This window comes from Cryptomeria japonica, chromosome 7 (genome assembly GCF_030272615.1).
Source record: "Cryptomeria japonica chromosome 7, Sugi_1.0, whole genome shotgun sequence".
NCBI classification, from domain to species: Eukaryota; Viridiplantae; Streptophyta; class Pinopsida; order Cupressales; family Cupressaceae; genus Cryptomeria; species Cryptomeria japonica.
Window position 1 is genome coordinate 12,113,100 of NC_081411.1, and position 10,940 is coordinate 12,124,039.

The following is a 10,940-nucleotide window of genomic DNA, read 5'->3' on the forward strand; positions in this document are numbered from 1 at the left end:
TGAGAAGAGTGTCTAGGAGATGAAGGAGAGTGGACTACGGATAATGAAAATCTTGAGGAAATCCCTAAGAGAAGAAGGGGTAGGCCTCTGGGATCCAAAAATAGAGGCTCCATAAATAGAAGGATTAATGAGGAGAAGAAAGACCTCCCGAGATGCTTTAACAAGTTTAAAGCATCCAAAGAATAAATCAATACCCTGATCATAGATGAAGTGCATCTCTTGGAACATTTCTCCAGATAGGAAACAATTGGTCAGAAGGTTTGTCAATCAAGATAAGAATATAGACTTCATTATGCTACAAGAACTCAAGGCTATAAAATTTACCCTGGATGTCAACCTAGACTTTATATGGAAAGACTCTATCAAGATATCCTCAAATCATGACATAGGTAGAGGAGGTGTTGGCATTCTTATCAACCCCAGATGGAAGGAGAGCATAGTAAGCCAAGGATGCTCACCTTGTAACAGAGCGCTCTAGGTGTCCCTAGACAATAATGGATTCAGATTTGGAATTTGTTCCATTTATGCCCCCAATGATTATAGGGATAGAACTGCATTATGGGATTGGATAGCTACATTGCTAGATATCCCCTGGTTAGTAGGAGGTGATTTTAATATGGTTGAAACTTGGGAAGACAAGTATGGAGGTAAGCCTTTGGAATGGAAAGGGATGGAGAAAATTCACTAGGAAAGAATGAAAAACTGGAAAAAATTGTTTGATTCTCGATTCTACAAAAAGAAAGATAACTCTGAAATTTGGTATACATGGTGCAACTTCCAGAGTGGGAAGCACAAGATCTTTTGTAGGCTTGATAGGTTCTATGCTAATAAAGACCATTTCTCCTTTGACCTAGGCAATAATGGCAATCTTGTTTCAGTTCTTCCCACCACTCTTTCAGATCATCATCCTATCATTTGTCAGGTCAAACTCAGGGATTACCCTGAGAGCCAGGAAACTCCAAAGGATAAGTTCTTTTTGAATTCCAACCTTCTCTTAGATACAAATGTGTTGACTACGGTTAATATTGTCAAGATGTTTAACAAAAGGAATAGATTGTTGAAATCTTGCCTGGAAAGATGGAATGAAAATGTGGATAGCTTGCAAGTGCTGCTTCAAACAATAGGGCAAAAGAAAGAAAGGGATTTTAGATGGAAAGAGAAAAATCTAGCTAAAAACTTCCACCTGTGTGAAGTTAAGATTCAAGATAACCCAAGTAATATTGAACTTACCCATGAGGTAGCCTTGCCCAGAGATAGACTAAAAAAACATCAGCAAACTAAGACTAGAGGGGTCATAATTAGGGCTCGGGCACATTGGATGCAATTTGGGGACAAAGGATCCAAATTTTTATTTAATATGCTAAAATAAAAATAGTGTAGAGAACAAATTGGAAGGATTTGGGTATAAAATAGAGAAGTTAAGGATTTGAAAGATATCACGGAGGCATTCTTCAAATTCTATAAAGGTCTTTTCTCATCCGAAGAATCTGCTAATTCCGGAGAAGCAAGAGAAAAGTACAGAAGGATTATTCCTCCTAAAATCTCAGAAGTAGATTCTTAGGTAGTAAAAGGGCCTATCACTCTAGAAGAAGTAAAAAATGCCATTAAGAACCTGAATAATGACAAATCTCCAGGCCCGGATGGGTTGACGATAGAATTCTACAAAGCCAATGAGGATTGGGTGAGTCATGACCTACATGAACTTTACACTAAGGCCTTTAGCACTGGCTCTCTAGGGGAACGAATTAACAGTGGGATTATGAAACTACTTCCTAAGGATGGGGGACAAGTCCCTTATCAAAAATTGGAGGCCGATAACACTCCTTAATGTTTCCTACAAAATCTTGGCCAAAGCTCTAGCGATCAGATTGGAAAACATTCTCCCTAAATTTATTTGTTCCACTCAAACAAGTTTTATCAAAGGAAGATATATATTGGAAAATTTAATTACCAGTTGGGAGGCCATGGAATGGGTGAGGACTTCAGGACAAAATGTAGCCATGTTTCTCCTAGATTTCAAAAAAGCTTATGACAGGGTAGAATGGGGCTTTATTCTGACTGTATTAGAAGCTTTTGGTTTTCCAGTAGAATTCTACAAATGGATTATGGTTTTTCTCAAAGATGCTTCAGCTCAAGTTGAAGTTAACGGATCCCTAACTCAAAATATTTCTCTAGGTAGGTCCATTAGACAAGGTTGCCCCTTAGCCCCTTCTCTCTTCGTTATTGCAGTCGATGCCCTGTTCTACACTCTTACAGACTCTACTATCTCTCCTAAAGTTTAGGGAATCCTACTTCCAAATGGGGAAGAATTGATCAATGCACAATTTGTTGATGACACAATACTCTTTTTAGATATCAGCAAACACAACTTGGAAGCCCTAGAAGGTAAAATCAAATTTCTAAGGGAAATTTTAGGAGCTAAAGTTTCTCAAAGAAAATCTACAATGCTTGGATGGGAGGAGCAGCCTCCGGATTGGTTGCAGTAGTTTGGGACTCAATGGGGAGGTCCTAAAAAGATTGTCAGGTACATAGGAATTTAGCAATAGCCCCATTCCTCAAAGAAATGTGGCAATGGATTGAAACCAAAATAGAAAAAAAGCTTAACATATGGGATAATAGATATCTTTCAATTGTCGGGAGAATCCAGGTTTGCCAAAAAGTTCTGTCTTCTTACAACATTTATTATTGATCAGTGTGGATGTTCTCTAATTACTAGATCCTAGAAATACATAAAACCATCAAGAATTTCCTATGGTCTGATGGAAAAGGTAAAAAGAAGATCCATTATATTAAATGAGAATGGTGCCATAAGGACAAGAGCCTGTGAGGACTAGGACTTGAGGATTTTAGAATCCAAGGGATTGCTCTTGCAGCAAAGTGGATCTTCCAGGCTCTTGATGGGAATGAACCATGGAAAGTACTGGTTAGGAATAATATATTGAAGGCCGTACCAAAGAAGGCCAAAAATTTGAAATCCCTCCCTTTCTGTGACCTTGTGGTTGGAGACTTCGAGGTATTAGTACAAGGATTCTATATCTTCAAATCTATCTGGAAGGCCTGGAGTAGTGTTAAGTCCTTCAACAACAATTTTAGAGTCAACAATAATGAGTTTATCCATGGGACTAGATCCATTTGGTGGAACCTCTTGCACTCATCCAAACCCTTGGCCCTTACTCAGGGGTGCTCTACTAAAGCATGGGTGGCAAAAGGCATTTGTTTCTTTAAAGGTATTATTAAGGATGATAGGCTTCTAGAATGGGATACCCTTAGAACTAAATTTAACCTTCTGAGTTCACATCAACGCACATATAGTATGTTACAAAAAGCATGTGAATAGCTCTTGCCCAAGAAATGCAATAATGATATAGAATTTTTCAAGGATCTTCTGTGGAATAATGACATCTCAGTTCTTAATGTTAAAACTAGTGTTATTTATAAGACCTTAACTTATGATGAAGCAATAATTTCCCACGCTAAAAAGTTGTGGTCTGTAGATTTTTCAGTTAAACAATGGTAGAAAGTGTTCAATAGGCTTTGGAGTAGCCCTGTTGCTCCTAAATAGAAATGTTTTAAATATAATCGGATATATTAAACGTCTAAAAAAGGACACTAACCTTTTCTGGTATGTTCTTACTTCTGAGATTTTCTGGCACATTTGGAAATTAAGAAATGAAGATAAATTTCAGGGATCAAGTAGGGCCCTTACTGAGTCTTTTCATGGACTCACCCTTCATCGAATTCTCTTGTAGGTATCAGTAACGATGAATGTAGAAAAGAACAAGTTCTTCAGATTCATAAAGGATGAAAATGCAAGGATGTTCCTTCACGAGATGGAGAACGGATATAAATGGAAGAGGACACTTAAAGGGAAGAAAGAGGTGTTCTGTTGGTAACACAAGATTTTATCCTTATATACCATACACATATAAACCAGTAAACAAATAAACATATAACATGAAGCAAATAAATCATCCACATAAATGAACCCCATAACACACAAAATTTATATTTAGAAAACCTCAAAGAGGAAAAAACACGATGGGATTTGTGACCCACAATATCAGTTCACTGGCCATATGAAAGGATATTACATATAATGGGGGCCTGCACATGCAGGAAGGCACACTGCCTAGAGCATATTGCTCATCACTAGAGAGTCTAACTGACTACAAGTTTCTGCTCAAGTAAAACAATAAAGCTGAACTCAAAAATGCATCTGCTATACCAAATAGAGTTCTGGTTCTAGCTCTGCTCTGTACTAGTTCATAAACCCTGAACAGTACTACTAGTATCTCTTCTCCACCAAAAATTCTTTCCAAGCTATCTACAGATCATTGCATGATATAACATTCGCATACAAATGATCGACACACATATACTTCACATTATAGAGTTCTTCTATATTCTCTTATGTCGCATCCTATGTCATATCTTGTATCATATCCAAAATGACCTAGCAGACTCACCTATATACCCATTACAAACAATATGCCTTATGTTGGCTTACAATGCTTTTACAAAAGTTAATCAATGTCTACTTCAAAAATAATTACAAAATGATTTTCTAAATAAATTCCCCTTGATGTCAACTTCCATCAAGTACTGATGCCAGTGCCGGTGCCGATGTGATCCTGGATACTCCAATACCGATGTCTGTCGGTATGTGCCTCCTAATGCTGGTATATGACTTCCATCTAATCTTGTTGCCATCAATGACAACAAATGGAATCCGATGAGTGTCAATTGCTAATAGTTCTCCATAAACACATTTTATAATCTAGAGTCGATTGGATACTAGCTTGAATTTCATCCCTAGTCTTATGCAAATGAAGCATGTTACTCTTTTTTCCTATTATAGTGATATATAATATTAAATCATTCATAAATGAAATCTAACTTAAAGTAAAGAAAAACTTGGTACAATCTAAAATGTTTTCCTTCATTCATTCATAAACTTAAAATACAATTCTGACTATCAAAATCTCTAGAGAACTAGAAATTGACGAAACCCCGACAAAATAAAATTAACAAGCTTACATAGATCATTAACAGTAATTACAATTAGTGGACATAATAGAAAGCACACAAGAATATTCATCCTATGTACTAGTCATCGTTGTTTTTTTTGCAACAAATTGAGCTCTAAATCAAACATCCTCATTAGTTCCTTCTTCAAATGAGAAAAAAGTCCACCTAGATGTCAATCATTTTCTGTTGCAACTATCCGATTGGAGGACTTCCCTTTGCAAATAGGTCTTCCATTTGCTTACTTGTCATAGCTTAGGGTCTCCTTTGGATGACTTCCATTCAATGTTGTAAAGAGCCAAGTTCATTTTCTTCTATTTGAATGCTTAAAAATCTCCTCTCATCCAGCAAGTGTCATCATCTTCATGTGAAATATTGATTTCCCATTTAGCCTTTAAAACATGGCACTTTGTTAATCTTTTTGTAAGGCTTTAAATTTCTATCTATTTAAAATTCCACAAGCTCATCACTTGCCATATTACAACAAAGACTTCAAAACATAGAATCGATTTTGGATAAAAATGCATGAAGGTGACAAATGGTAGCCTTGTGTGCCTCCAAAGAGAAAATTGAGCTACAAACCTTCAAAAATTCTGCCCTATTGCGAAGTGTCCTCCACGTTCAAGATTCCATTTACTTCAAAAATTTAAGATGAACACAAAGATAATGAAAAGGGGAGGTAGGGTGACTCTTTAAAACCAATAAGTAAAATTATAGAACAACTTGCAACTGCTATAGACAAGTCTATATATAACTCAAAAAAACTTATCATTAGTTGAGATTATGTCACTTACTTGAAAGTGAAGATGAAACCCTAGCTCATTATATAAAAATGATTGTCCACTCTAAAATCACTCCCAATTCCCTATGTTATCATGAGTGATGACCCAACAATCCAAAAAAGCATTCGTTGATAAACATTTGTGGAGATATGCATTGGAATAAGTCATTTTTTCTATTACTATCCACTTGCACAAATGAGGTACATATTATTGCACAAATATGAACTCCTCATTGATGTTAAATGCATTGACTTCCATATGTGTGTTGTTATCAGGGAGAACTTCTCCCTTTATTAACCACCTTGCTCCCTACAAACCAAAAATACCCTTTATTCAACAACTTGCTTCCTACAAACTAAAAATACCCAAATTCTATTTTTAGAAATATAATTAATAAAATTATTATTATATGATATTGAAATTAAAATATTTGAATATCATTGGTATCTATGTATAGAAGTCCAAATATTCAAGTAATATGTAGAATTAAGAAACCTCATAATACCATGATAGAATTAAAAAGCTATAAGAACTGAATTTATCTATATAAATAAGAAGGATATAATTAATTAAAATGAAAAATAAATAAGTTATATATATATAACACATAATTTCAAATTAACTAAAGTCTATATTTATTGTCAAAAATTGAATGAAATTTTTAACATTAAGTCAATTATTAAGCTCTCTAAGAATACTATAAAAAATAAATACTAAAATATAATTTATGGAGAGTATTATTACAATAATAATAATATATGAACTATAATTTAATAAGTGTGTTAAAAGAAAATAAGTTTATTAAATAATAAAAATTTAAATTTTAACTATCTCCCAAAACAACATAAATTACAGTATTACACTCACCTCTTACTATTCATAATTACACTTCTAAACTTTAGGGAAAGTCGGCAGTATTAAAAACCTAAAACTACACCACCTTTCGTCAGTTATAAAAACCTCAAACCTAACCACCTCGAGAGAAAACTAACCCCAAGACAACATAAACTAAACTCTATATATACCAAAATCACAGAGCCAGTTTCCTCAACGTTTTTTGCGAATCCCTGTTTCAATCCCTTCTGTAACATTCCCTTCGTTAGGCATGGCAGAGCTTCCCAACACAACCATGGCGAAAGATTCTAAGGTGAAATTGAAGGGTAAGGATGACAAGATATTCGAGGTAGAGTATGCCGTAGCCATGCAGTCGCAGACGTTAAAGAACGCTCTCGCTCACACCGGCTGCACGGATACCGCCCTGCCTTTGCACGACATTTCCAGTCAAATTTTGGCGAAGGTGATCGAGTACTGCGAATATCATGTTAATGCCGCCAACACCATCCAAGAGAAGGATGTGAAGATGTGGGATGAGGAGTTGGTGAAGCACATGGATCAGGATACCCTTTTTCGTCTCATTGTGGCTGCAAAGTACCTGGAAATACACAATCTTGTAGACTTAATGTGCAAAACTATAGTAGACAGGATTAAGGACAAAAGCGTAGAAGAGCTCAGAGAGATTTTTCACGTACAAAATGACTTCACTCCTGAAGAGGAGGAACAAGTCAGGCGTGAAACTAAATGGGCGCATTCGGAGTAAGTCATGCGTGAAGGCTGAAAGCATTGTACTTGGCATTGTTGTCAAAGTAACTTTATAATGACTTTCTGCGCTTCAAGAACTTATGGGTTTTATTTGATACTTCTATTTTGCTGATGTCCTGGACTGAAGCTGTTTTAGATTATAAGCTAACAATATTTTAAGATATGGATTAGTGTAGCTTTTCTTTGATTTGTTTTGTGCATCTTTAACCAAAGAAGCTAGTGTTGTTGACATTTAATTGTTTTTTTGTTTTTGTTTTTTTGAAAAAAATGATATAATTTAAAATAATTAGATATCAATTATGCTGATATTTTATATAAAAAAAGTTATGGATTAATATTTTTGATTTTAGTTTTTTTTGCTTGGTAATATTTTTTAAATTAGTTATAGCTAATGTGTCTATGTTTTTATTCATTAATTTTCAGTTAGTTTTTAATAATGGCACAAGGTATCTTCAAATGTATTGGTTTTTATTCTTTAATCTAAGAATTTTAGGTTTTATTTGGTAGTTGTATTTTTCTTCTTATTGAAGTTAATATTATTTTAGATTATAAATTGACAATATTTTAGGAAAGAGACTAGTCTATATTTTCTTTCAATTATTTTGTGAAGATGCATCTTAAATGTTACTACTTTCTCCAAAACTCATCTAATTTGAAATTACTAGTAATAATAGTAATAACTATGTTATTGATCAAAATTTTTGATACTAGTTTTGTTAATATGTCGATGTTTAGTTTCTAATAAAGGCATATGTATACATTCAAATGTATGTGTTCATTGGTATCCTTTAATGTAATAATGTTGAGTTTTATTTGATACGAGTATTTTCTTGGTCTATTGGACATAGTTTTGTTTTAGGTCATAACATGACAATTTTTAACAAATGGACTAGTGTAAGTTTTCTTCAATTGCTTTTTTGAAGATACATATCAAATGCTACTATTTTTTTCCAAAGGGGATATAATTGTGCGGACATTTTAAAAAAATGTTAGTGCTTGAAAATATTAATATCTAAGTATTTATGGGTTTTATTGGATACTAGTATTTTCTTGGTCTATTGGAATCAATGTTGTTTTAGATTATAAGTTGACAGTATTTTAGGAAAGTATTAGGAAAGTAACTAGTGTATGTTTTCTTTCAATTATTTAATGAAGATAAAAGATGATTTGATTTCACATTAGTTAGGTATAAACTGTGCTCATATAGTTGAGTACAATAGAGAAAGTAGCAAAAACTTAATTTCTATGAAAAATATCAATGATATTAAAGTTTATATGTCTATGGTTTTATTGATTGATCTATTAATTTTGGAATAAGACAATGATAAGTATTGCTATATATATAAGAATGTTGGAATAATAAATATTTTATATTAATTGTGCCTTGTATCATGTGATGAATAATAAATGCTTCATAAAATTTCAAAAAAGTAATTTGCTAGGTAATGGTAAATGTAGTGTGCAGAGATTACTAGACTAATGTAGTGTGCAGAGATTACTACACGAAGATTATTCCACTAAGAAATGGAATGAGACCAATATGATATGAAGACTTGCAATTAATAGGTTGCATTTTAGAGGGCTGTAAAGCATTTAAATATTAATTATTAATTGGAGTTCTTTAAGCAGCTGGATGAGGCTACAGCCCAGAAGAGGTCAGAGAGATATTGACATTAAAAAAGACTAGAATCCTCTTAATCTATCCAAGCTTTTTATATACTAGCATTTTTCTAGTCTGTTGTACTTAATGTTGTTTTAGGTCATAAATTGCCAATATTTTTGGAAGAGACTAGTGCATGTTTTCTTTCAATTGTTTTGTGAAGATATATCTCGAATGCTATTTTTTTTTTCAAATTGATATAATTTGAAATTACTAGTAACAATTGCGTCTAGTTAAAAAAATATCTTTATTTATTTAATTATTTTAGCCTAATTCTTCTATTAATTAAATTAATCTTTAATTATTTAATTAATTTGTTTATCCTCTTCTAGCCTTATTTCTCATTTAAATAAATATATTTATTTATTTAAATAATATTTTTCCTAAATTAAATAAATATTTCATTTATTTAATTGATTCTACTTCTTTTATTAGTTAAAAAAATCCTTATTTATTTAATTAATTCATTAGCCTTTTCTACGCATGACACATGTCATTCATCTCTTAATTCCTACACTACTCGTAGCCGACCATTTATCTTGTACACCTCTCAATCTTATCCTTCTATTTCCTATAGTGTCTTTTATATAAGGAGATGCTTCCTTCATTATCAACCCTAATCATTCTAATCAATCTATTCAATTCAACTACTATCACTCCCAACTATGCTTTCAAATTTTGATATGCGATCAAGCTTACTTGCAACCACAATTCCGTTCTTTGTTGAGCTCTTGTGCACACATAAAATCTGAGAGCAAATATATCAAGCAAAATCAATGGAGATGATAAGAATTGAGATTCAAACCCTATTGGACATGTGATGGCATAATCTTTGTGATTTCATTTGATTTGAATTCATTTAATCTTTCAGTGTTGTTCTTATCCATTTTCACCATAAACAACATTGAATTTTTTTAGTTATAAATGTTATTAATTTAGATGTAGAAGTTATGAGTTTTATTTGATATTGATATTTTGTTGGAATTAATGCAATTTTAGGTCCTAAGTTGACAATATTTAGAAAAGAGAGTTTTATGTTTTCTTTCAATAATTTTTGTTAAGATACTTTTTTATTTTTTAAATGCGTATAATTTGAAATTACTAGTATCAGCTTTGCTGATATTTTCTATCAAAAATGTTACTGGTTAATACATTTGATATTGATTTAGTTGACATTTCCTTTATTGATTAATATCTTAGATATTAGTTTAGTTAACATGTCCATATTTTTATTAATTAACCTCTGTTAATTTTTAATAATAGCACATAAATATATTTAGTGTTGATGTTATAGCGGTAGGAGATATCTTTCTATTGACTGTTGTATTAGTTGTTATAATTACTTTATATTACAACTTGTTTATTCTAGTTAAACTTTCAAATTAATATCGCACCCTTTGGTTTTGACTTTGACTCTCCCTACAAGAGTCATATCTATTCGTTGTCCTTACTTAGCCGAGTATATAGTTCCCTTTGATCGGGAATCATGGAGTGGTGGCGTCATCATAGGATATGTTGTGGTTGCATATACATGTGGAAAAAAAACATGGTATTAGAGCCAAGGTTCCGATCTTGGCTTATACAACAATCGAATAGAAGTGTTGATACTCAAAATCGCCATGGTTATACCGTTGGAACTTTTAGTGTTGATTTGTAGTGGTAATGATGAGAATTGCCACCCTGATATTCGCCTTCACCTTTTGTATCAATATCGCCTTCTTGAAATAGAATTTGATCAAAGGTAGGCATATTTAGTTACGTATCACCAAATAGCATTAGAGGATTAAATCGTAGAAGTGAAAGAAATATCAGTCTTAATTTGATCAAATGAAATGATCAAATTCGAGTCTATAATCACTTAAGAAGGTCGATAC

General features: G+C 32.8%; 1 protein-coding gene across 1 annotated transcript; it reads left to right on the forward strand.

Annotated features, from left to right (window-relative positions):
- Nucleotides 1–6,912: 6,912 nt before the first annotated feature.
- Nucleotides 6,913–7,404, forward strand: LOC131030807 (SKP1-like protein 12). The gene has a single exon (XM_057961722.2). The coding sequence runs from the start codon at nucleotides 6,913–6,915 to the stop codon at nucleotides 7,402–7,404; it is 492 nt and encodes a 163-aa protein (XP_057817705.2).
- Nucleotides 7,405–10,940: the final 3,536 nt, after the last annotated feature.

Excerpts from the sequence above, each read along its gene's own strand:
- LOC131030807 (XM_057961722.2), top strand. The coding sequence starts at position 6,913 with ATGGCAGAGCTTCCCAACACAACCATGGCGAAAGATTCTAAGGTGAAA.